Raw genomic sequence first — 26,880 nt, forward strand, 5'->3', positions numbered from 1 at the left:
CACTAAAAAAACTGACTATACTACTGACTATAATGTACTCAATTTCTCCCTAAATCCTACACAATGGACCTTTAATGTTACAGTTGTATAAAAAAATGTGGCAATACTTTCAAAAGAACATTCATGTTTTCCTTCCCAGCCCATGCCCCAAAATCAACATTTGTAACGGCAAATTACTAGAACCCTTTGTGCCCGTCTGCCCTTCAAACAAATTGAATTTTTGCTGGGCTCTTGAATGTGTACAAGCTAGTTGTTGTACTTAATTAAAAATGAATGTGCCAGCGTGCAGACTGGAATGAAAAGAAATACTGGAACAGTTTATAGCAAGAGTAGATTTGTTGATACTGTTCTGTATTTGAGGAGAAATCAAGACTTAATGGCTCTTTCAGTAATTGATTAAGTGTGATAAACAGAGAGAATGGTGATACATTTTTAGATCGCCAACCACTCAAAAGCAACCAGTGGAGTTGTTTGCCTCTTTTATTAGGTAGAATGAGTAAACAGAGTAGCCCTGCTGTTCCATATTTTTACCAAACCATAAATAACAGTACATCATCAATTTCAAATACATACAATTTATAAACACGACCACTTCTACTCTAGGTCTTTGGTTCAAAATGCTCTGTAGCATAATTTCAATCCAGCAGTGCAGATAAAACAGGACTATTTTGTATCTTTCTTAAAAAACTGGGAATAAAGACATCTGTAATAAATTATACCTCTGCAAGGTTAATGCACCGGTGTAATGCCCTACTCTTCGTCGCTCCAGTTCCTGAGAAAGTATACAGAGTGGGGTTGAATGTTGTGACCTCACGCTCAGAGCAGAGTGTCCACCAGCCGCTGGTAGGTTTCTCTCTCCTCTTTCAGGTTGTGATGCTCTTCCACGTAGAGTTTTCCGTTCCTCACCACTCTCTCTCTCAGCTCGTGATCTGACAACAGCCTCTGAGATTGATGCACAAATTCCTGGCAGGGATAAAGGCAAAAACGAGTCTCATTTTCCTGCCAAATGCCACTTAAAGCTTGCCATTGAAGTTGCCTGAAGATATGTTTTTTTAAAGCATAAAAGATAATCCGAGGCACAAGAACAGAACTCAGATAAGAGCCTGTGCGCTGATTAGTAAATACTTCAAAAATGTCTCTACACTGCCAAAGGATGGAGATATTTGTGGCTCCAGATTCAAATACGGCTGTCCAATAAACCATTTCAGTCTATCCTAATAGCTGCCACCTCTCATGTGCTTATGAAAAAAGGGACAAACAAACAAAGTGACTGCTACTGTTAAACAATACAACCGCACAAGCTGTCACATGGATGTGGGGAAGGGAAGATGAGGATAAGAATTAGACAATTAAGAAATGACTAATAGTGTCATCGCTGAGCACTGACTTATATGTGTTGTATCCACATTGCATCCTGAATCCTAGCTGTTCATCTGTGGGCCCCGCAGAGTCAAAAAAGCCAACAAAATGAAGTGAAAGTGCTTTAAAGTGTTCCTGCAACATGGTGGCCAACATTTAGTGGAGCAGAGAGCCAATGGGCACACAGTTTTAGCCACTGCCAGTCAGCAGGCCAATTCACTTCATTCAAGTGATGTGATTATGTCTGGAGAGGCTCTTGGTAGGAAACAGCTCTTCTGTATGGCCATATGAGAGCTATAAATCCTCAGCAACAGGATTAAAGCTCAACTTATGAGCAGCACGCTTATAATCACTTCACTCTTAGAGCAAATTATAGAGCTGGGCAGGAAGCGCCATTTTTCTCTTTAAAGCTTTTCAAGTGCTCGTGTGTTTGTTTCTTTTGACACATTTCTTGATACCTATACTCCTCGTGTAATTACTTTGAAGGCTTAAAGACACAGAAACACTGTCAATCCAAAAATAAGAAGGGATTTGAAAGCATGCAGAAAAGGTCTAGAGTGTGATCCACTGCGGGAAAAGTTTTTGGCTAAAAGAGGAGCACTCGCTGCCCATTGGTCCTGGCTGAGGCCGTGGTTTATCCAGCCCAAGTCGCTGCAACCATCTGTGAGAGCTTCCTCCTGGCAGCTGAGCTGAGCACACGTGACCTTCCCCTGGAGAGGACTTATCTCCACCGTTACGACAACATCACGCAACAGCATGGTGTCTTCACAGCTCCACGCTCAAGCCCTCTGTCAGCTTGCCTTAACCTATGATACTCCCCTTTTGCATCAAACCTCATCATATATCAGACTGAAAAGCTCTCATGGGAGCTCCCCACTTTGCACTTTCATGCGTGCTGCTATGTGTTGCATCACCACATGGTAATGTGGTATCTTTGCTCTGTCTCTGAGGGCTGCACTTTTTGATCCTAATCTAAGCACCTGAAGAAACATCAGCTCCTTTTGTTATATTTTATCTGCTTAGATTAATGATTAGAATTTAAAGTACAAAGTTTGACAAAATGATTTAAAGTTTTTCTTCTTAAAAATTGTGAGACTTTGAAAGATAAATCAATGCCAGGAAAAGGGGACATGCACATCTTTAATCATCCTGAGACAGTGCTGCAATACTACTTAGTATTAGTAAGTGATTTTCTGGTCGGTTGAGGTGACAGTGTATATGCAGTATATCCTCTCTGTAGTCCATTAACACAGTTAGTGTTAGAGCTTAATGGGGCTTAACGCATGTGGGGACCTGGTCAGTGTTTGTCACTGTATACCTGAGGAGACGAGTACAGCAGGCCAGTCAACTCATGCTGCACTATTGCTGCATTTCCTGGAATGTCCCTGGCCAACACGGGCACACAGAGGTCCATGGCCTGTTGGAGCAGGGAGATAAACACTCAAAACTTGCAGAGATTCATATTGTCACAGACAAAGCTCTCTCACACAGACTCATTAATGCTGTCATTATCATGAAAAAAAAAAGTACCTAAGCACCTTGGAGGTTGTACAGCTCAGCCATTCTGCTCTTCGGTGTCTTAGTTCACTTACAAAATTAACAATCTGTATCAGCTAATACCTTCAGCAGGTTGTTGAGTGAAACATGCTAACATACTAATCAGACTTTAAGCCTACTGTGGATTGTCTTAATCGACTGTGTTTAAAAGAGATTAAGTGGATTTGCAGGTTTTGCTCACTCAGGAATGGGAAGATTGGAGTCAAGCAATTAATTTGGGTAATTGTCCCTGAAGTGGTCAGATAACATTGTAGCTGAGCAAGAAACAGTGAGATAAGGACTCCTGTAAATATTCACAGTTTGAATTTTTCCAGGGCTTTGCATGGCAAATTCTCAGTTTATACTTTGATAAATCAAATTCTCATTACAAAAATATTATTCTGCACCACAAAGCATGACTTACAAAAGGATGAAATTGTGTTTAACAGCAGAATTGTTGTCAGGACGTGCTGTTGTCCAGTTACCCATGAGCCCTGAAGATGTTTACCTCCAAAATGGCTGCTGACATGCCCTCTGAGACGGAGCTGTTAACCAAGGCGAAGCACCTTTTCATGGCAGCATGAAGCTCCTGTTGGCTCCTCTCCTGGGCCAAGAAGACCCCTGCTGTTCTGCGGAAGCAGTGACAAAGCTCAGTTCTGCGTGACTTGAGGCTAAGAGAGCCGTGAATGACGCTAAAGGGCAGTGACAAGCTCAGGGCAGGAAACACAGCTGCACTATGTGTGACATGCACGGAGAGTCCAGGTGGAGTCCTAACCAGAGAGGGCAGCTTCCTGCCGCAGAGAGCTTTGTGGTGGTGGAGGCCCTTGGCGAAAATCTGAGAGATCAGCCAAGGCTTGAGAGTGGGAGGACAGATGAAAAAAAAAAACAAAACAAGAGAGGATCTTGGCACTCCCCTCAGATTTTCTTTCTGTTCATATTATGTCAAAATAAATGTAAGATGCATTTGCTTGGATATTTTCTTGTACCACATGGGATAAATAGAAGCAATAGCAGTTTTCAGATTTCTCACAGGAGAAAAGCAATAGATTGTCCGATCTCAAGTTTCCTTTTATATGATGTGTAAATGGTACAGAAAAGAAAACAAGACAGAAGGCTTACCTTTTGACAACAGCTTCCACTTCAACAGTAAATACAGGATCAATCTAAGAGAGACAGACACATCACAAAGACAAGTAAAACCTGCGTGTTTTCATCAAGGATGCCAGCAATGACTTAATCTGAAGGATGAAATAAACAATGACACAATTAATAATTTCTATCATGAGCAAATCATTCTCTGAAAATCCTGTATTTTCAGAGATTGGGGTCAGGGTGGGGTGGGTGGCCAATCTGATTAATTGCAATGTGGGATTTGCGTGCATTAGCCTGCCCACAGAAAAGTCAAAGCATAGCAATTTAGGTCAAAGATGGTGCCAAGCAAGCTGCTACTTTTTTTTTCTCGCTTTCATTTTATAGCTCATGGAATTTCTAAATGGAATCTGCTTTATAGCACGTGTGCATTAAAATCAAAGAATCTCAACTGAGAACATTTTATGTATCCTGGTGTAATCTGGGATTTAGCAGTCATTGTAAAACCAGCAGGGGATAGATCACGATAAAGGCTGCATTAGCAAACGTGAATGATTTAAGCACTGTACTAATTCTGTGTTGTTCTATGGTGAGTCAAAAGAAAGCGGAGGGGAAGGACATAACCAATCAGCAGTGGAAGGCAGGTGCTACATCTACGTTTAAGTTCATACAAATGAATCTTCGATTTTGTGATTTGCTGTTTGTTTTGTACTTTGTTTTTAAGCAACAAACATTTGGTACAAAGGCATGCTTGCACCCCAAAATCTAACATTTTTTGAATCATCTTTGTTTCATAATAATTTGCTGCACATTGTGGTGCTTGATAAAGCCCAGTTACAGAGGAGTGAGATGTGTCATCGCTGACAAACTGACCTGAATCTTCCTCTTAATGACAGATGCTGTGCAGCCAGAGCGCTTATTACTTGAATGAAGTAGCTGTGGATTTATAGTTAGTCATGACAGCTTGAGCAAAGCATGTCTCATTCTAACGTCTGTCGTTTTGGTTTTTTTGTTCATTTATATTTTTCTTTTTTAGAATTTACGGTCAATTCATGAAATCTATTCAGCAATGTTTATGTTTAACCAAAAGTGGAATCCTTAGGGGAAATCTGGTGGTCATACAAATATAAGTTTATTATAATAATTATAAATGGCTTTTCATTCCTCAGACAAACAAACAAACACGCTTTCACTGTGATTCAGGGGTGTCGAGATGAATTACACGTCTGTGCTTCCACTGAACCGTTTCATCAAACAACAACAAAGCATAGCGGAGCAAGAGGCGGCAGTCAGACGGTGTATAAGCCCCTGGCCATGTCTAATTGAGTTGTTTTTGAGCAAATCTAAAGCAGAACATACCTTTTGCCTGACACCACTGTTTGAAAGAAAGAACAGACACTAAAATACTGTACATTGGTGTCATATCAAAGCAAGTCGGGGGGGAGAGAAGATGAAGACAAACATACAGAGAAATCAATGAGTGGGAGATTGGAAATGAAATGGGGGAAAAAAGAACAGTTGTAAGAGCATTGAGGCGGCTGCTGTTGGCTGGGATACAACTTGTCTCTAACATAAAGGTGCAATCAGTTGGAAAAAAAACTTTAACAGTATATGTATAAAAACTTGCTCCTCTGATGTGACTGCCTGGCTGACTGGTTGATTTATGAATATCCTAAATCATGGCCGGCTAAGTCCAGTTTCTTTTTTCAAATAATTTGTCACGCTCAACATGAAGCCATGTAGCCTGTATATGTGCAGATAATTTCTTCAGAAATGATGCACAGTACAGAAGCATGATGGCATGTGACGGCTACAATCTGCTTCTGCTGTAATTTATACCAACACATGTCCAGATATATATGCCCATCCTTGTTTATTATAATGAGCTAGCTCTGTACAGGTCACAAGTGCTAATCTGGAGCAAGCAATACAGCAGCACATCCAGCAATCAGCCAGTTAGACACAAAATGAAACAGGACCACTACGTCTGCTTTTGACCCTCGCCCTGTTTGCAGAAGATTGCCTTTTCCTCCCAGCGCTGCCAGTTAATTCCAGCTAAACAGCTAAAGCCAGTATCTCTGCTATATCCAATTAGAGGCCGTCTGAATTCCCAGGGAAGGTTTCTATGTCACTTCAACAGCACACAGAGTGATGGTACACAGGAGACACACATGGCAAGTATAATGATTGTGTACTTACCTTTGGCCCAATAATGACCAACACATTTAGTGGATTCTCACAGTGCCACTCTGAAAGACGCAAAATAAAAGAGATTTTGTAAACAAAAACCATTTGGAAAAAATCTAGTGCCATCAGAGAGTACAATTGCCATGAGGGGGCGTACTTTGTCTGAAACAGTGTGTGGGTGAATGGTGCATGTCAAGTGGCATCTACATGAATGCCAGCATCATCAGTGTTATTCACTTCACCTGTCAGTGGTTTTATTGTTTTGGCTGAATGGTGTGCATTATGTTAGTGTATTATAATCAGTGATAAATTAATGTGTAACACTGGGGGCCATTTTAATTACTTAATAATAATATATAAGAATTTATTCGTTGATTTATATTTAAGGCCCGAGCACCTAGTGGTGCGAGGACCCTACTGAAATGCAAGGATTTTTTATTATTCTTCTTCTTCCTCCAAATGAATTGCCTTTTTGGGAGGCTTAACATACCCGAAAACTCATGAAACTTTGCACACATCTCAGAACTGGTGAAAAATTTGATATTTTAAGGGTCTTGTGCGCGGGTTCCGAAAAATGGCTCAGTAGCGACCCCTACAAAAGTTTGAGGAAACAGCCCCTGAAGCTAGTTTAACCTGCATGTATAAAACTCGGCAGGCTTATGTAACGCTCAGAGACGTACAAAAAGCCTCTTGGAGGCATGTTCTAAACCCAACAGGAAGTCGGCCATGTTGAATTTACTGTGCAATTTTGATGCATTTTTGGCCATTTCCAGGGGTCATAAATGAACGAACTAGTCCTAGAGAGATTTCATCATCGTCAATGCGTGTGACTGTGGGATGGCGTCAAAGTTAGGGGTCTCGCCACTAAACAGGAAGTACTTTATCCAGCATACATGGCCCAATCTTGCCCAAACTTAGCAGGATTGATTACAGTCCCGTCCTGAACACATCTACATGTCAATAATTAGAGATAAATATAGCACCCCCTACTGGCAACAGGAAATGTCATGTTTTAGACTTTAATGTACATCTCCTACAGAATTGACCAGATCCATCTCAAACTTGGTGAAAAAAGTCATAAGACGTTGATGACGCATTATTGTGGAAACTGTGAGTTTCTGTCGAAGGGCGTGGCCACGGCCTGGCGGCAAACTTTGATGTTTCGCGGTGATGATAAATGTTGCTGTAACTTGACTCCACGTGGGAATATCTTGCCAAAACTTCACACATATGATGACAGTCCAGCCCTGAACACATCTACAGAGGAATTTTGAATCACGGCCATAGCGCCACCTACTGGCAACAGGAAGTTACTTTATACATTCTTTGATGTCCCTCTTCTAGCAGGTTAATCAGACCCACGTCAAACTTGCTGATCTAAGTCCTTAGACCTTGATGATACTTAAAAATGAAGCTTTTGGGTTTTCATCTAACGCTGTCACCGTGGCGCCATCTTGTTCACCATCAAACACGATGTTGTTTTGAAGAGATCATGGATGCTTGAAAACTCACCAAACGTGGTATACATATCACAGGTCGCAAGTCCTGTTGTCTGATGTGGTTTTTGTGCTTTGATGCACCAAGATGGCTCAACAGCGCCCCCTAGAATATTTCAATTAAGCAGCCCCCAAAGCTGGTTTGACCTGCATGTATGAAACTTGGTAGGCACCTGTAACACTCTATCATGTACAAAAAAGCCTCTTGGAGCCGTGCTCCAAACCCAATAGGAAGTCCGCCAATTTGGATTTAATTGTGCCACTTTTGTGCATTTTTGTCCATTTCCAGGGCTTGTAAATTAACAAACTTGTCCTACAGATTTAATCAGATTGGCTCCAAACTTGGTGTATGTAAGCGTGACTACGTTGTGACCAAAAGTTATCACAGGATTTGCCCAATGTTGAATGGCGCGCCCACTGCCGAGCGTTGAATCTTGAGGTCTCGCCATGAAAAATGAAATGTCAAGCACCTACAAACTGCACTTAAGTACAGTACCACTGGTTTGCATAAAATTCTCACAACTATACTTGCTTAGTACACCATACATTTGTCTTTTGAAGCATGTGGATAGTACTATTTAATTTACAATAAATGCAATGTGAAAATACACACAGCCACATGTAGAGTTGAGACATGCAAGTTCATACACATTAATACACTTTGATGGCCTCTAGTTCCATCTCATTACCATAATTGTGTACTTAAAAAGCCACATAAAATAGAAGAAGTCTAAAACAAAAAGAAAAAGAAAAAGAAAAAAAAAAGCCATTGCTGTTGCTAATCAGTGGCAACTCTCAGCTGAATATATCAGATACATATATGAGATATCATGTCATCAAAAAAAGAAACACCATAAAGGCAAGACTCAACAAGATAACAAGAGCAAATGTCTTTGCAGGGCCAGTATAAACTGTCAGGAGAATCTCATTGCACTTCCACATAAATTTTTTAATTAGCTGAAACCCAACCACTGAGATCCAACTTCATTCCTAATTGATGAAGACATTGCCAGTGCTTCTACCACAAGCTACTACAGATATGCAGCCACAAAGGCTTTTCCATTTGGGGGTTTACCTGACATTAAGGTTGAACTGGCTGAAAACATGCCAGCAAGAAACACCCTCCTCTCTCTCAGCTGTCCTGTCCTTGTTTTATGTTTTACATTACCACAATACAACGTAAACATAAGTAATTGTTTTGTATACCTGAAAAAACCTCTATCAGATAGAGGGGGTCCTTGACTCTTCTGAGGCCACAGACCAACAGGAAGACACGCAGCTCATCCACATGCTTGCTGCTTACACCTGGAGAGAAGCCAAGCACAAAGAAAGACAGCACCACAATATCAAAACACTGCATAATGAACATCCCGAGTACATCGGCAGATAATGAAAGCAATACATCACCCAAGGTCATGAGGAAAATAAGACAGCAGTGACTAATGTGCTCGCACAATTCTCTGATCAGTGTTGTAACACTCAGCAGGGAAATAGACTGCTGAAAACAGTGGAAGGTTGCAGCCTAATCAGTGTGTAATATGGCATCATAACTACAGAGCCGCAGTGTTCGGGTGACAATTTGCTCACTGAACAGCCCTAGATTAAAATTAGCTAACCCAACATAGCGCTAACAACATCAAACGTTCTGAGAACCTTGCTTTAATTGAGAGGCAGTGCTACTAAATCGTCTCTTTTCCCAGATCATCCAACTTTCAGGATCAATCCAGAGATTAGTCAGAAACTGGCAGGCGTACAACTGCGCTCCCTGCCAACAACTACTGTTCTGCACCCAGCCATCCAAAAGCAACAGATATAAGTCCTCAACCTAACAGCAAAGCCCTGCACTGTCATGATGGCAACACATACTGGACTGTACAAGTGCCTGACTCCTCACAAATTAGGAGAACCTGCACTTTAAATAGATAACTACCTCGTACTTCCACTATAGAGTTTCTATAGTGAAGGTGGACTGGAATTACCATGACAACTGCCTGGTGAGAGAGGGTAGCATGCTCACCATGAAAATGCCAACATACTGATCAGAAGTGTTTGTTGTAAAGACCACATCCTCAACCCACAAAAATATGATCAAGGACCTTTAATTAAAGGGACAGTTCACACCCAAATCAAAATTACATGTTTTCCTCTTACCTGTGCTGCTATTTATCAGTCAGGATTGTTTTGGTGTGAGTTGTCAAGTGTTGGAGATATCATCCGTCAACTACACTGACTACATCCACCAACAGTATCACTGTGCAGAGGGAAGCGTGCATCTACTCATGGAGAAGAGGCTCATGCGAGATGTAAACATTAATGGCGTCCACCTCGGCAGAGCACAGTGGTGCTAGATAAGCTAGCAATAGACAAACACTTCCTTTTGCGCAGTGATATGGTCTGCGGCTGTAGTTTGGAAGACAGAAAATAGTGGATGAAACTGCTCACAACAAGGTCTGTGGATTATCTATAGTAACTGGGTCATGATTTCTGAACAGAGACATTACTGCTGAGTTTTTCAATTGCATTTTTTTTGTCTCTTTGAGTAGCACAATCAGAGTGCCATCAGTTCTGGCTGATCTCTCCAACACCCCAAAACAATCTAAATTGATAAATAGCACTACAGGTAAGAGGAAAAAAAATTATTTTGGGGTGGACTGTCCCTTTAACACGAACGAGAGCATTTTGTTTATCAGGTTAATATTCACACTGAGTGAGAGCAACCTTGCAGTTTCCAGCACCTCCCACCCTGAAGCACATGCTGTTCTTTTATCTCTTATTTGCCAACACGATGTTTAGCAGGTGTGATGTTTACCACTTTAACCATCTTTGGTGTGTTAACTTGCTATCATTTGCTATTTCACACCCAAACATACAGCTGGTGGGAATGTCATTAGTTTTGCACGTACCCACTCTTCTGCCAAAGTGAAATGAAATGTTGACCTGATAATGGTGCTGGATGAAAAGTTGTGGGATTATCAAAATGATTACAGTTTAACCAGAGGAGGATATGAATGTTTAATGGCACTGACAAAACATTTCAGTCAAAGCCACAAATGCCAACGTCCTGGTGGTGCTACAGTACAGGTAAAAGGATCCCACCAATGGGACTACAGTGGAAAGTCGGCAGCTTCAGGTTCCTCAGATTCCACATCGGTAAGAACCCGATTAATCCTCAGGTAATGCTCCTGAGCGTTACTGTGCTCATAGGGATCTTTGTATTTTGTTTTAATTATACTTCACATTACGTTCTACACTGTCACTATTCTTTGAGACAATGAGTTCATAATTTTTGTTTACAGCATATATCAACAGACCATTTTTCTCTATACATAAGAAACATTTTGCTCCTAATCTCCTAAATATCACAATACAACCTGATCAGGAAAATAAATGACAAATCGTTCAAATAAAATAAGGATTTCAACTCATTACTCAGAGATAACCATGCAAAATATCCCAATTAATTATCATTTTATTGAGTCTCTGATCAGACAGCTTCACAAGTCTATTCCAAGGCTGAAACATTTGACATGTCTGATGTTTGGAAGTTCCCATATCTCCAGTAATGGCCAAAACTTAAGTAAATGTTTGGACTCCCAGAAAAGACTGAATAGCTCTATGGTGCAGAGTGTTTCATCTTGTATGTTCACGGAAAAACACCAAAAGCATAGTCAGACACGGGACACACGTGAGAACTATAAAGTTGTGTAGAGGTAAGGAATCTGAAATTACTACATCATATAAAGCTCATATAAGAGAACATTTACAAAGCCATTATGCCCAGTTCAAATACGCCCAAGAAGGCAGTCTTGGTTTAAGGTTGAGGTCTGCTGGCTAAATAGAAGAACATTTATTTATACCAAAACAGCAGATGTATGAGGATATTTTAACATCAGACGATTAGAAGGGAAGTGTCAGAGAATACACTTTTAATCCCTGATCTTTAATGCTCCACAATGACCATAAGATGATAAATTATAAATGTTCAGATGGAACTGCAAGCGGTGCTGAACCAAAATTTAAGCGAAGTACAAAATAAGCTAATAATAAAATGTATTTCAAAAGTGTCTGTGACAAACCGAGAAACAAACCATTCTGAAAATAATACCACAGGCAGACACAAGCACGTGCTTAAGGCGCAGTGACAGTCGAGTGAAATCCCCTGCTGCCAGATAAGTCCAGATCAGGAGGCTGAGGCAGCTCTTTTAATGCTATTAAAGAACATCTTAAAATGACAGCGTGGAGTCTGGGCACTGACCCTGATCCTGGGAGCCGATTGTCAAAAACAGCTCCTCATCTGCGGGATGTATCGAACTTCCTCGCATTGATTCATACGGGATGAGAAGGCGCGTCAGCTGCTCACAGACACACACAGCGCACACATGTCAAAATGAGCAAGAAATTCAAAGAGATAAAAAAATAAAAATCCCTTTGGATCTCAGACATAATTCATCTTTCCTTGGGGGAGGAAAACAAAATTGTGCAAATCATCAGTTGTGCCAGCAGCACTCTTTTCTCTCTCTCTTTCTTTGCAGTTATGTGAGTTCTGTGCAAAACACATTTTTGTTCGTTTGCCTTTGATTACAGAAGGGCATTCTGAATGATCCCCTAATGCTTTAATCAGCATGTGTGCTTGCGTGTGTGTGTGTGTGTGTGTGTGTGTGTGTGTGTGTGTGTGTGTGTGCACATGGATGTGGGAGCACATATCTATCTGAACAGCTCCTATTAATCTGCTGAGTGGCACAGGGTGGTACACAAAACCGATACTGCAGGGAGTGGACAAAATAATGACAATGCCATTGAAAAAAGAACTTAACTGAGAAAATCCCATAAACTGACAGAGCTACACAGGTGAGATATATTAAAAGGGATACTTAGCCAATTTTTAATAGCTTTGTATTATAACAATGCAGATATTGTGTCTCAATAAACAATGGTAAACTTCTCTCCATCTTTCCAGTGCCCAGATCTCCCTGCTCATCTCACAGCTCAAATCTGCCGAAAGACACAAAATGTTTTGCTCGAACTGCAAACTGTGCTCCTGCATTTTCGTTTGCCTGCCACCATGGACACAAAGAGTACAGAAGCAGATCGAAAGAGAGACCCATCCCTCTCTCTTGCCCTCTCTTCTAAGGGAGGTTTCACACCTGCCCTGTTTGGTTCGGTTCAATCGAACTCAAGTTTGTTTGCCTGTGTGCGGTTCATTTGGCCAGGTGTGAACGCAGCAATCGCATCTCATTTTCAAACTGTATGGTTCGCCAAAATGAACAATGCGAGCAATATAGTACATGATGACCAACACTAAAATCAACCTGCATAGTTGTCCCTCCATTGTAACATTAGAACGTGTCGCATTTATCTTGCAAGCGTACTCTTCTTCAGTGTTTTGTTTACTTCCTGGATTTTTTCTGCATGGGAAAAAATCTGCCCAATCAAGAGCATCTTTCTCGTTCAAGGCATTTTATCTGGTCCGCTTGTAAATGCTGCTGTGAAAACACGAGCCAACTCTAGGCAATTATGCAGCTTTGTAACAAAATAAGTCCCTGATTCAGACCAAAGCAAGCGAACTCTAACTCAGCTCAAACTGTAAAACTAGGCAGTGCTGACTGAACACAAACCAATATTCTGTTATTGTGTTGCCTTTGTGTCTCCTAAAATGTCTTCAGAAATATATTTTAGCGCACTGTTTGGCTGTAATTTGAGAATGTGAACAAGAAGTGGTTCCCATACTGTTTCCTGTATTGTAAAAAAAGATGCTGAAAACAAACAAACAAAACAAAACCTGAGAATAAATGGTAAAACTGAGTAGTGCTGATCAAATATAAACCAAGATTATGTTACTGCACTGCCTTTTTCTGTATTTTAGCTCACTGTTTAACTGTAATTAGAGATGGCTTGTCATTAGCCGGAGGTCATATTGTTTCCTGCGTCAAAACAGCCAAGCTTGATTAAGTCACCCACTAGCAGCAGTGTTTATTGGTCTTGTGCGGCACAGTGCATTCTGGTAGTTGTAGGTTTCCTCTTGATTAAAAGCAAATGCCACAGCCCTTTTCCTCTGTTTTCTCCGGTCACGTATCACCAGTTTAAAAGTATTTGCATCTTATTACTGCATAGACAGCCCAGTTTTATGATAAGATCATTTTTCCAACAGTGAAATCACTTCTTAAAGCCAATAAAGAGGATCGATAATCAACCACACTTCTGTATATGTGAGATTTTAAAGCAGCAGAGAAAAAAGTTTGTGATTTCTCATATCTGAGAAATCTGAGGAACTAGTTTCCTTCTCTCCACATCAGGACTGCATGTACAGATAAGCCAGATATCGGAGGTGAGAGCCACATTTTGGTCAGTCAAGATGACTGGATGAATTATACATTACTTAAAACTTTATAAAATGGAGCTTGACGCTTGCTGTCTTTAAACAACACACACAAACAACCAATACATATCACAAGAACTGAGTTTGAGTAATAGTGCCTGTGACTCAATACTTTGGGGTGAGTATTGAGAAATGTGTCTGAAATCTCTTTAGCCGGAAAGCACATTGCATCTTTTTCTTTGAGCAGAGACTATGTCAGTGATGTATTTTTAATGTGCACACACAACCTTTTTTTGTTTCAAAATGAAGACAACAGTCTGAAATCTCATCATGGTAATATAATGACCAGGGAAAATGAGGCAGTTTTCAAGCAAGACATGCCCCCTATGCCAAAAACACTGTTCCCTGATCCCACTATAAGATGATAATAGGCATCACACTTGACATCTAAGCTGCCCTTATCATTTCATATCTAGTAAAATTGAATCACTTCATACACTGAAAGCTTCCTGTGTAATTTATTCAATAGTCATGCTATCCCTTGAGTATCAAGTAGCTGGACAAAGTAAGAACAGACCCCCTGCTTGTTCCCTCTCATCCTTCAGTGATTCAAAGCATCACTGCTCACTCAACAGTGCTGTTCTTCATGTATGCCCCAACCTCACAAGGCACACAGCAGGAGCCGCAAACAACACAGAGTGTCTTTCATGGACTGACAGCTTCTGGATCCCAGTGCTGGAGTCTGTGCCTTTGGAGGGTACATGACACCCAAAGGAAAACACAAACGCACATGCAGTGCAGTCATGTATCTTTAGTCAGGTAGCAGCGTTGCTTTGTCTCTGTTATGTTCACAGGTTAAGTTAATTTTATAATGTGCAACTACAACACTGGGCCACATGGAGTATTTGTAACACTTAAATCTCCGCACACATTCATTTGAGGAACAGTTCACCCCCAAATCAAAAAATACATGTTACCTGTAGAGCTGCTAATCAATGAAGTATGTTTTGGTGTGAGTTCTAGAGTTTTGGAGATATCGGTTGTAGAGATGTCTACCTTCTCTTCAATATAATGGAACTAGATGGCCCAATAAAATACATTTGAAAAACTCAACAGCAATATCTCTTTGTCATTCAGTTTCATAAAGGAACTATTTTCTTTTTAGCAGACTACACCTGTCAACTGAATCACTGCACAGAAGGAAGCGTGCATCTATTCATGGACACAAGTTTCATGCTTGTGACAGCATGAGATGCAAACATTAATGGTGACCTCCTTGGCTGAGCTGTAACATCAGCTAATCTGACCGATAATCACTGAAGAAAATGTGGTGGCGGGACACAGCCGCGACAAAACAGAATTATTTCATTACTCAGAAGGCTACTTTCAGCAGGTCAGATAGTACTATTCAGGTAGATGATGATGACAAGGAGGAGGATTAGGGACACACACAGAATGTGGAGGACAGAGAGGGAGGACAGCTCCGCCCCTTCAAGCAGCTGTGGTGCCAAATGTAAAACAGACAGGGAGTGGTGACAGCCAGATAGGTAACTCCAGTGGAGAGAGGCAAAGAAGGAAATGTGTCTTTTAATTTTGTCACATATTGCGAATTTTCACAATGCATAGATTAATAAAACGCATGAGAATCAGTGGGCAAGGTTTCTGTGCATAATTATTTTTTTCGGATGACGGATTAAAAAAAAAAAGCATCCAAAAAAACTGACTTAGTGTGCAACAGCCTTTAGAGTGAGCTAGCAGTAGATGCAAGCTTCCTTCCTGCAGTGATACGGTTGGCAGGGGTAGATTGATAGAAAGAAAATAGTTCCTACGTGAAACTACTCACAATAAGGTCTGTGGATTATCTTGACTAACCACGTCATGATTTCTAGAAGAGACACTACTGTTGAACTTTTTTGCCACTTTCAGCCCACAAGCCCAGTGCCATCCAGTTCCATTATATTAAAGAGAAGGCAGCCACGCCTAGGACTAATATCTATAGCACTCATCAACTCACTCCAAAACAATCTAATATTGATAAACAACTGTACAGGTAATAGGAAAAATATGTATTTTTGATTTTGGGTTGAACGGTCCTTTCAAGATAACCTATATACAGAACACAGGTTGCTGCAGGAGTCACTTCTGTCAGACTGTGTTGAAAAAGTGAAAAGTGAAAACATGATAAAACAAGTAACAAAGTAGGTCATCAAAGTTCAAAATAAAGACATCTAGATCTAGTCTTAAACAGCAGATAGCCAAGATCACCCAATGTTTAAAAAGTTTTCAGTTTTTCTGAAAACTTAAGCATAGTTATCACCACAAAAGCACATTTACAATTGTGTCTCCAGTAAAGTCTGCAGGATCATTTTATTTGAACGTAGCTCTCTGCCTTGGGGTCATCCTTATTACATACAGACACAAGTAAAAGCACAGAGGTAACAGCACTGTGGCACGGAATATAAAACATTTTCTTACTGATATGAAATGCCTCTGACCCACATCCACAAAAAAAAAAAGACTCAGACAAATGAACCCAATCAGACAGCATATATGCAGAAAACAGAACAATGTTTACAACTCTACAAGCAACTGTGAGTCAGATTACACTACCTTTCATCACATCACAGAGGAAAACCACAATAGTAGTGACTCCTATTTCGAGTATAACAAATGGAGAAGTGACTGTGGGCAATTAGTATTACTTGCACCGGTTGTGAAGCGTGGTGACAAATGGCCCCCGGCTGGAGAGCTATTAATCAATTGTTCCTCTCTCTAGTCAACTGTGCTCTATATGAGCACTAATGTACCTGGGATGGACATCATCTTGCAATGTCCAATTTAAAGTCTGGGCTGTTTGTGGAGAGGATGTTTGGAGTAACAGAGCATATTTACCAAGCTGTTCCAAAGGGAATTGGAGGATTAAAGAGGAGGGAAAGGGGAATTCTGCTGCAAACTCTGACCTCCCTGACCATCACATCGATGCATCTCACACAGCACAGAGTAAATTTATGTGCTCTGATTGGTACTGTTCAGGATGGGGGTATATAAATGTACTCCCCATCGTGCTCCCAGTGGTGGCTCCACTGCACTGCACAACACAACACAACACAGTCTATGACTAATAGAGGTGAGAAGTACACAGTCTAGAATATAGCAGAGGGCTATTATGTACAATAGTGTTTCAAATATGTGGCACATCTGTGTATCGCGGGTGGCATAAAACCTATTCTACAAGGGAGCTTAAATTTCAGTGTGCAGGTACCCCTCCATTTTATTGCATCAAATACTGTATCCAGCACCTGTCTCACTAAGGTTTTGTGGATGTGTACGCAACTATGCAGCTAAAGCTTGAGACACAGCCTTAAAATTAGATGAGACACGACTGTCAGTTTATAATACTTAGATCAGACTGACTCAGCGCCTGACCACAATGTTGCTTTCCATTAACAAGTTTTTGTTAAAGAATGCAAAATATTAAAGGGCCAGTGTGTAAAATGGGTTGAAAACAGTGACATCAGTGGCCAAATTCTAGATTGCAGGGTTCACTCGCTCACCCCTCCCGTCGGGTAAATGACGGCGGCCTCGTAGAGACAAAAAGCCTTGCGCACGAGTTTTTCAGGAGTAGGTCTATCTAGCAACGAGGCGTATGTTTATTTAGAAATCTAAGCCATGTTACGATATTGTAATGAAACCCTCACGAGCAGGAGACCAGAGGAGCGTTCGAGAAAAAGGCCCGTTTATTTGAGCACTCCAGAAACTCCGGTAACACTCCAGGGGGTAAAAGACTCCGTCCAAAACTCTGACTCTTCTAGCGTAACACACACACTTCATAACTTTACACACATACTCGTTTACCATAGCGAGTGGGGACCCCCCCTCCCCTCTCTGCTCAATCTCCAGCCCACACACTGACTGACAGCGTAGCCAGTAAACAGAGCTCAGCTGTTTATTTAACCTAGCGATATCTCGGGACTATAATAGCTGCAATGGACGACTTTGAACGCAATTTTGAAGAGTTTCTTGTAGTGGACACAGACCCAGAGCCATACCTGTTTGAGCCGGAGCATACAGATGAGGAACACCATGTGTTTGATGCTGAGCGGAAGAGAAGAGAGGCTGAATGCACAGAATGGGATTCGGTGCTACTGCTACCATTGTTGGGGAGATATATCATCAGGAGGAAAAGCGCTGCAGAGAGTGCATCACAAGGAGTGAAGTTGTGTCTTCTTTTCCTCGCAGATGACGGTTCAGGTTCATTCTCTCCTGTTGCGTGGTAAGTGTGGTCCATTCGCAAACTTTATAACTAAAAAAACTTTTCACTACTCTCTATCGACGAACTACTAACACTCTCTGCTGTTTCCTCCTCCTTCTTCCTTCCTTCCGCTGTCTTTGTTGGTTCATTTATAGACGCGAAACGCGTTCTCTGGCTGGCTGGATTGTCCGCTTGGTCTGCCGTACATACATGACAGCGCAAGATGGCGACCTCTCTAAAGCAAGGCCTTTGCTATATATACAGTACAGGCCAAAAGTTTGGACACACCTTCTCATTCAATGCGTTTTCTTTATTTTCATGACTATTTACATTGTAGATTCTCACTGAAGGCATCAAAACTATGAATGAACACATGTGGAGTTATGTACTTAACAAAAAAGGTGAAATAACTGAAAACATGTTTTATATTCTAGTTTCTTCAAAATAGCCACCCTTTGCTCTGATTACTGCTTTGCACACTCTTGGCATTCTCTCCATGAGCTTCAAGAGGTAGTCACCTGAAATGGTTTCCACTTCACAGGTGTGCCTTATCAGGGTTAATTAGTGGAATTTCTTGCTTTATCAATGGGGTTGGGACCATCAGTTGTGTTGTGCAGAAGTCAGGTTAATACACAGCCGACAGCCCTATTGGACAACTGTTAAAATTCATATTATGGCAAGAACCAATCAGCTAACTAAAGAAAAAGCAGTGGCCATCATTACTTTAAGAAATGAAGGTCAGTCAGTCGGAAAATTGCAAAAACTTTAAATGTGTCCCCAAGTGGAGTCGCAAAAACCATCAAGCGCTACAACGAAACTGGCACACATGAGGACCGACCCAGGAAAGGAAGACCAAGAGTCACCTCTGCTTCTGAGGATAAGTTGATCCGAGTCACCAGCCTCAGAAATCGCAAGTTAACAGCAGCTCAGATCAGAGACCAGATGAATGCCACACAGAGTTCTAGCAGCAGAGCCATCTCTAGAACAACTGTTAAGAGGAGACTGCGCGAATCAGGCCTTCATGGTCTAATAGCTGCTAGGAAACCACTGCTAAGGAGAGGCAACAAGCAGAAGAGATTTGTCTGGGCCAAGAAACACAAGGAATGGACATTAGACCAGTGGAAATCTGTGCTTTGGTCTGATGAGTCCAAATTTGAGATCTTTGGTTCCAACCGCCGTGTCTTTGTGAGACGCAGAAAAGGTGAACGGATGGATTCCACATGCCTGGTTCCCACTGTGAAGCATGGAGGAGGAGGTGTGATGGTGTGGGGGTGTTTTGCTGGTGACACTGTTGGGGATTTATTCAAAATTGAAGGCACACTGAACCAGCATGGCTACCACAGCATCCTGCAGCGACGTGCCATCCCATCTGGTTTGCGTTTAGTTGGACGATCATTTATTTTTCAACAGGACAATGACCCCAAACACACCTCCAGGCTGTGTAAGGGCTATTTGACCAAGAAGGAGAGTGATGGAGTGCGGCAGCAGATGACCTGGCCTCCACAGTCACCGGACCTGAACCCAATCGAGATGGTTTGGGGTGAGCTGGACCGCAGAGTGAAGGCAAAGGGGCCAACAAGTGCTAAACACCTCTGGGAACTCCTTCAAGACTGTTGGAAAACCATTTCAGGTGACTACCTCTTGAAGCTCATGGAGAGAATGCCAAGAGTGTGCAAAGCAGTAATCAGAGCAAAGGGTGGCTATTTTGAAGAAACTAGAATATAAAACATGTTTTCAGTTATTTCACCTTTTTTTGTTAAGTACATAACTCCACATGTGTTCATTCATAATTTTGATGCCTTCAGTGAGAATCTACAATGTAAATAGTCATGAAAATAAAGAAAACGCATTGAATGAGAAGGTGTGTCCAAACTTTTGGCCTGTACTGTATATATACAGTACACACACACACACACACACACACACACACACACACATATATATATATATATGTATATGTATATGTGTATATATATATATATGTATAAAAGCATAACTATAAGGCTACGAAAACCAAACGAATTTTATTTTATAGCGATTATACACTTGTATAAACATATTAATGGGTAGAATATTCAGATTCAGATTGACAATAAACCATGCCAAATATTACACACTGGCCATTTAAGCTAAAGTACAGTTAATTAAAAGTATGACAAAACCTTATCACATTTCACAATCTACTGTTCAGCCCTTCTATGACAGGGGCAGCGTACCAACCAAATCTGTCAAGACTCATGTGTAGCCATGACAGTTGACAGTGCTTCAAATATGAATGTTTCTGCAAAGAAGCTACAAATTCTAACATGTGGATGCTTCACACACATCTGTATTTGCTTATTGTGGATGATCCGCAGACTTCCTTCAGATTATTTTCGCTGGGAAATATTTTCTGCTGAAGGCAAAATAAACTAAATACATTAAGAAACCTGAAAACTGTCCACAGTCAGGCCTGTAGATTCTTACGTCTCACATTGGACAATAGCTGGAATGACAAACAGCTGAAGCAGTAACAGTACCTGAGCTCCTCAAGAAGTCAGTCCAGCAGAATTTCTCGCTCACCTCCGTCTGGATACCTTTCAAATAACACAGACAAATAAAAGGTAGACAGTTCTAGTTAAGTGTGTGTTTCAATGTTAACATCCATTATGCAAAAGAATATCAATGTGGTTTTCAGTCAAAGGAACACTTCACCCACAGAATGACCATTTGTACAGCAATCAGTCACGCTGTGTTACCTTAAATTTGTAATGAAAACTTTACTTTTCTCGCAAACATGCATTTCGCTAAAACTTTTAAAACTGAACTCAAAGAGAAACTTGGAAAATGCGCTCTCCAAAGCCAGACTCCAATACTAAGATTTGTTAGTGAAAATGCATGTGTTTGGGAAATACTGAGCGTACGGTTGGACATATGAGACTTGGATTATACTGCGTGAGTTGCAGTATAATCTGCATTGGTCCCCAAACAATCTATACATCAATCTGTTTGCTGTTTTACGTAGAGGCGTGCAAGAAAAAAGTTTGCTTCATAAATTCAAGGTAACACAGCGTGGCTAACTGATTAACAGCTGGTCATTTTGTGGAAGTATTCCTTTAAAGAAATGAATGAGTATATCAAGAAGTTTTCTTTCTAATTTTGAACTTTGTGATGTGACATGTTCCAAATTAGACACATCAGTCACATCCAATGTTCTTCATAATCTCTATTCATATCAGACTCATAGTGTTTGTATAAAAGACTTATACTAATCTAACCTGTATGTAAAATAAACAAAATAGATTTCATGTATTTAAAAACATTATCTTGCGTGATCCACGTCAAAGCACTCCCGTGTGATCACTATCTGGTAACAAGCATAAAAATTAAGCTTTCGCTGGTCAGGGATCAGCCATGCAGCTGGTTCAGGACTCTCTAATCTATGAGGGGACCTATTTGCCAAACAAGGCTACTGGTGGGAAACAACATGGAAGAGTGATTTGGGCTGTGCTACGTGGCACAGTGGCCGATGGCAAGAGCAAATACAACTCCGTACTGCAGACAGCATGATAATGGAAGAAAAAAAATGTCAAAGCTGATTAATGCAACACTTCAATGGCGAGTCAGGGATGCACAGCATCAAGCGAGGATATTCATCCTGCAGAGCTTACCTTGGGGCTGGACATAGATCTTACTGCACTGGGACAGCTTTGGAGAAAAAAAATCATTGAAAAAGTCTGGTTAAAAACACATACCAAAACATAAATACAAAGTGTTTTAAAATCCATCAGTAATTACTGGTAGTGTTTGTTTGTACAAATTATATTTGATTATAAGTAACTGTGCTTCTTTCTCTTTAAGTCTGACAATAGAAACAGCCAATTAACACTTGTTGTGCTCCAAACGTTTTTAATCAAAATCCAAACTTTAAAAAGAGAGTCAGGAAAGCAGTTGCTAAGATAATGGGGGTGCTACAAAATAAATCAGAGGGGATGGAAAGGAAATTGACTGGATGTTATCACACTAGATTCATCCCCTATGTGTGTTTTCTGTCACAATAAAAAGCGTGGCGATGCCTCTCAGTGCCTGTCCTGTCTGCCTGCTGTCAGCACTAAATGGCAGAGATAAAGCATGCCACTCGCCTCAATCTGCAGCCCACGGCTAGAATCTAATCTGAAAATAAAACACGATAATATTGTTTTAATGCCAAACTATTATGGGGCAGGGCAGGATATTGTGTTTGTATAGTAAAAGCCCTTCTGTTGTATTTATTGAAGCTGTCACCGCACTGCAGTCTGTTGATGCGCCATAAAATGTAAACAAAAAACTGTGCACTCACTACTTGATTCTTCATAGTAGCTTTGTAACGTTAAATTATAAAATGTCACCTATGACAGTCTTGTTAGTTGCTAGGTTTATGTGGGGGTGGTGGGTTCAGCATAACACGCAGTCATAAACACACTGATGAACCATCAATTAGGCACATACAGTACAGACATTTTTCTAGAACGGGTAACAGCTGTATGCCACATGAGACACAGATTTGCACATGCAAGCATCAGTGCTTATTAGATTTAAACTACAGCACTTTCAAAACACAAAAGAGTAGAATCATACCAAAAATAACTCTGCCTCTTCTTTCAGTTTGTCAGTAAATGCAACTGCAAATCTGATAAAAAAAAAAAAATGAATAAACACTTCATTATCACCCCTGTGAAAGCCATTTGAGTAAAACAGGACTTTTCATTGCTGACAGTAACTTTTAGCCTTTTACAAGCAATAACAATTTTGACAACAATAGAGGAAAAAGCATTAAAACACAAGAGTCTCCAGGCTGAGGCTGAGTACATGAGAGCAGAAAAACTGCTTGTGGTTTGAAGGCAAAAGGATTTAAGGATGGATCAACCAAGAATACAAAGAGGAAAACAAAGGAAATGTAGAGCAAAGAACAGTGGGGAGATATTAATTTGTGCGCGCGTGAGCGTGCATTATTAAATGGGCCAACAAGCTCCGAGTGGTGGCTGAATATCATGATCAAGGTTTGTGTGAGAAGGCACAAGCAGCAGGAGGTGCATGGATTCAGATGTTTGAAGTCATGAGACCTGGATCTTCCCAGCTCTCCCAGAAGGCAATTATCCCTTTAGATGGATGCCCTACCAACTATTATCATCATTATAACAGAGATACCTGAGTCTGACGTTAAGGCCCAGGGCGGCCCCAGCATCACAAGGGGTCTTAAAGGGATATTACACCAATAAAATGATTATTTGTACATCAATCACTTACCCTGCGTTATGATGAATTCCTGAAAAAACTGTTTTCCTTGCATGCCTCCATGGTGAACAAGGAATCCAAAAACTGAGAAAATTCTTGATGCATTCAAGTAAAACGGGCTGTGCTTTACAACAGCAAAAACCTTATCAAAATATCTGTTAAACTCTCACACAACTCTTGCAGTATAGTCAAAGTCTCATTTATCCATGCATTTTTGTTACAACCTTATTATTTAAAACACTTCTGCCACAGTCTCATGTGTGGAGCGTGCCTGGGTGAGCACATACATATGTTGAACTCTGCTTAATGGAATGCAGGAGCCGTGCTACTCATACATAGGAGTGGGAAGTACTGAGCATATGACTGGACAAAATATAAGAAAAATATGATTATTCTGCATGAGTTGTGAGAGAGTTTGTAAACGGATGTTTTTGATATAGCTTTGGTGTTGTTAAATGCAACCCTTTTTACTTCAATTCATCAAGAATTTTCTCAGATTTTTTTTTGTTTGTTTTTTGTTTCATCATGGAGGTAGGCGAGGAAAACAACCTTTTCTTCACAAATTCAACTTAACAATTTGATACACAAATGATCATTCATGTGGGTGAAGTAGTCCTTTGAGACTTAGCCTCCTCAGTTTTATTTTCTGCCCACTCTCTTTAGGCTTATGTACCTACAGAAAAATTGCAAAAACAACAGCCGTTGCATGCACTAATTGTGTATGCATGTATGTTAAGGCCATGCTGGCTATAGTACTGAAACGCAGTGAAGGGAATTGATAGAGGGAAAGAGAGCAGCAAGCCACAAACACATCCTCTACACACCTCCCCTTCACAAATTTTGACAGAGAATCATTCATAAGTTGAAAATATATTCAGCGCTCTGATAGTTCTACGTTCGTGTGTGAGTGCTCTGATTAATAAATGTATTCTTTAATTTTGAAACAGTAGCCTTATGCTGTTGCTGTTGTTATTTACCCTTCCTGGGGCTACTGAATAGTGAAATAGCTGAATTTTATTTTATAAACAAAACTGCCCTCTTGCAGTTTTTAACAGTCTCAGTCACTTTGTCCTGGTGCCTGGTCTGGTGCAGGGCCAGATACTGACAACACTGTGTGCACATTAACTTTTCAATGTTAAACTAGGCGAGAGGATAATACACAACCTGCACAGCTGGAGTTAGCCTGCATACGTTCACCCTCATTCTTTCATGCCAGTACTCCAGGCACTGGAGGATGTTGTGAGAATCTAGTCCTTTATTTTACCCACAAATAATTGACACCCTAGTCAGTATGATTCAAATGCTTTGAATTATTTCAAGTAATGGTAAAAGATATCCTCTACATTGTGAGCGTCATGCATTTTTAAAAGTAATATCTACAACATTATCAAAAGGATGAATGCCATCCTTATATTTAAATAGGCCACATTTGCAGTGATTTGTGGCAATATACCATTTATTGGGCTTGAAAAGCTATAAATAATTTGTGATTATGTCCATGATAAAGGAAAAACGTGATTCATTCGAGTTTATTTTTAATTTCATTTGCACAATTTCAGATTAGAGATGTAAAAGGTCACAATTACTTCCTGCCTGCACTTCATGATGGCGACGTCTGCATCAAACCTCTCTAGAAGGCAGTAAGTAAAACACAGTGTGATACATTTCTAACATATTTGGCACTAATAATGGATGAAGTGTGTGTTATTATTATTTTGAGACAACTGTACGACCACATTTATATCACACAACACATAACTTGTTCAAATAGATGCAAGAGGTAACACGTCTCATGACATCTTATTAGTTGCACTTGTGCTTTTCCTGCTATGAGATGCTAGGAATGCTGCTGTACAAACTGTCTATTACATTTTCTACAATCATATAGTAGGTCTAATTCATAGTGGTTATTAGCACAATCTTTTCCAAACTCATTTTTAAAGAAGGCTGAGTGATGTGTTGACTCGAGGAGTAAAATACATGTACTCAGTTTGGAGCTATTTGTACGTCAATAGGTTAAAATAGTTTGCAGCAACATCACCTGGCTTTCAGTAGCACCTGCTCCATAACCACACGCTTCTGCTCAACTTTCACATCTTCATTTATATCTGTTCCGCCAAAGATAACGCCAAAGGGTACTTGGATGTCTGGTGTAAAGGTTAAACAGAAAACAGAAAAGGTCCTGACATTTGTGGGACAGGTAGCAGTATACTTGTAGGTCCAATATTATGTTGGCAAACACAAATGACTGCAGGCATGGAGATAAGTAAACAGATCATATAACAGCAAGGATGTTTACCTAAGAGAAGTCTGCCTGCTCTGAACAGATGAATTGCCAGCGCACCCTCAAATGGTGGGTTTCGAGATACTAGGTTTGCCACCTCATCAGGGGACTGAAACTCTGCTGCATCTCTGAGCTCACATGTGTGTCCTGCTGATTCAATGTGAGACCTGAAATAAAAGACACATGACTACGGATGGCAGGAAGGCAGGATGGTTATGTAAAGTTACAAACATTAAAACTATCTTTAAAGTCTTGAACAACAGTCAGCAAATGTGATGATGGCTTCTTATTGTTTATTGCTTTCTACCTACAGCTACCTGAATTATGTTATGGCTGATAAGTCATTGTAAAGTAAGGTAGACAGTTAAATCATTAGCCACTGTACACTAAAACAAACAGCTGTATTTTTAAGTAGCCCTGGTTAACAGTTAACTACACTGCTGTTTCCTAATGCAGCTTTTACCAGGTAAATAATAATTAGCACCAACTGTTGTAGCTAGCTACACTTAGCAACAACGTAAATTACCTTATTCTCTCAGCTGTAGTGTGGTTCCCAGTTTTAGGGCTGAGACAAGCAAGAAAGAGTAATTTCATATCTCCTCTAAAGGCTGTTCTGACGAGTTTCCTAGGTTAGTTATCATGTAAACTTTAGTGAAAACCTGTTGGAATAATGAAGCAAGCAGAGCCTCGATGTGCTGTTTGCTCGCTAACTACAACTGCTATCATATTTCCTGAAGTCATGCCTGCTAGTTGAGACAAAGCTAGACACGAGCGCCACAAGGATAGCTCATTACTGAGTTGGCAGTGCGACGCAAACTACCCACGCTTGAAATGTTTACAAGTCCGTCTCCTATATGATCCCCTGGAAACACATGACGGTAGCACATACTTTACAGGGGACTGCTGGCCCATTTCAGTGTTATGTCTCGATGCTATCATTTCAAACCGAGTAAAAAAAAACGATCCGTGACACGCTAATGTGTACTGACAAGCGTGTGAATGCCAGAATCAGCGATAACACACAAAAAAGAAAAAAAAAATAACCGCACTATCACTTCCTTCTCTCGATGGTACGACGTCTGCGTAACCGGAACAAACTTCTAAATCA

At 40.6% G+C, this 26,880-nt stretch overlaps 1 protein-coding gene across 1 annotated transcript; it reads right to left on the reverse strand.

Annotated features, from left to right (window-relative positions):
* Nucleotides 1-443: 443 nt before the first annotated feature.
* On the reverse strand, nt 444-26,839 carry glt1d1 (glycosyltransferase 1 domain containing 1). Its single transcript, XM_049577985.1, has 12 exons — nt 26,299-26,839; nt 25,788-25,939; nt 25,530-25,635; nt 22,832-22,883; nt 21,886-21,922; nt 20,755-20,811; nt 8,874-8,972; nt 6,184-6,233; nt 4,015-4,058; nt 3,404-3,524; nt 2,678-2,776; nt 444-963 (listed from the first exon to the last, which is right to left on the reverse strand). The coding sequence occupies exons 1-12, from the start codon at nt 26,364-26,366 to the stop codon at nt 817-819; spliced, it is 1,032 nt and encodes a 343-aa protein (XP_049433942.1). The 5' UTR covers nt 26,367-26,839; the 3' UTR covers nt 444-816.
* Nucleotides 26,840-26,880: the final 41 nt, after the last annotated feature.

This window comes from Epinephelus fuscoguttatus, linkage group LG6 (assembly GCF_011397635.1).
Source record: "Epinephelus fuscoguttatus linkage group LG6, E.fuscoguttatus.final_Chr_v1".
NCBI lineage: Eukaryota > Metazoa > Chordata > Actinopteri > Perciformes > Serranidae > Epinephelus > Epinephelus fuscoguttatus.

Bases quoted from the DNA above. Each gene is read 5' to 3' on its own strand.
- glt1d1 (XM_049577985.1), bottom strand. From the start codon at position 26,366: ATGAAATTACTCTTTCTTGCTTGTCTCAGCCCTAAAACTGGGAACCAC. The intron at 21,923-22,831 runs GTATGATTCTAC...TTTTCTCCAAAG, and splicing joins AAGAGGCAGAGTTATTTTTG to CTGTCCCAGTGCAGTAAGAT. The intron at 8,973-20,754 runs GTACTGTTACTG...GCTTCTCTCCAG, and splicing joins TGACTTCTTGAGGAGCTCAG to GTGTAAGCAGCAAGCATGTG.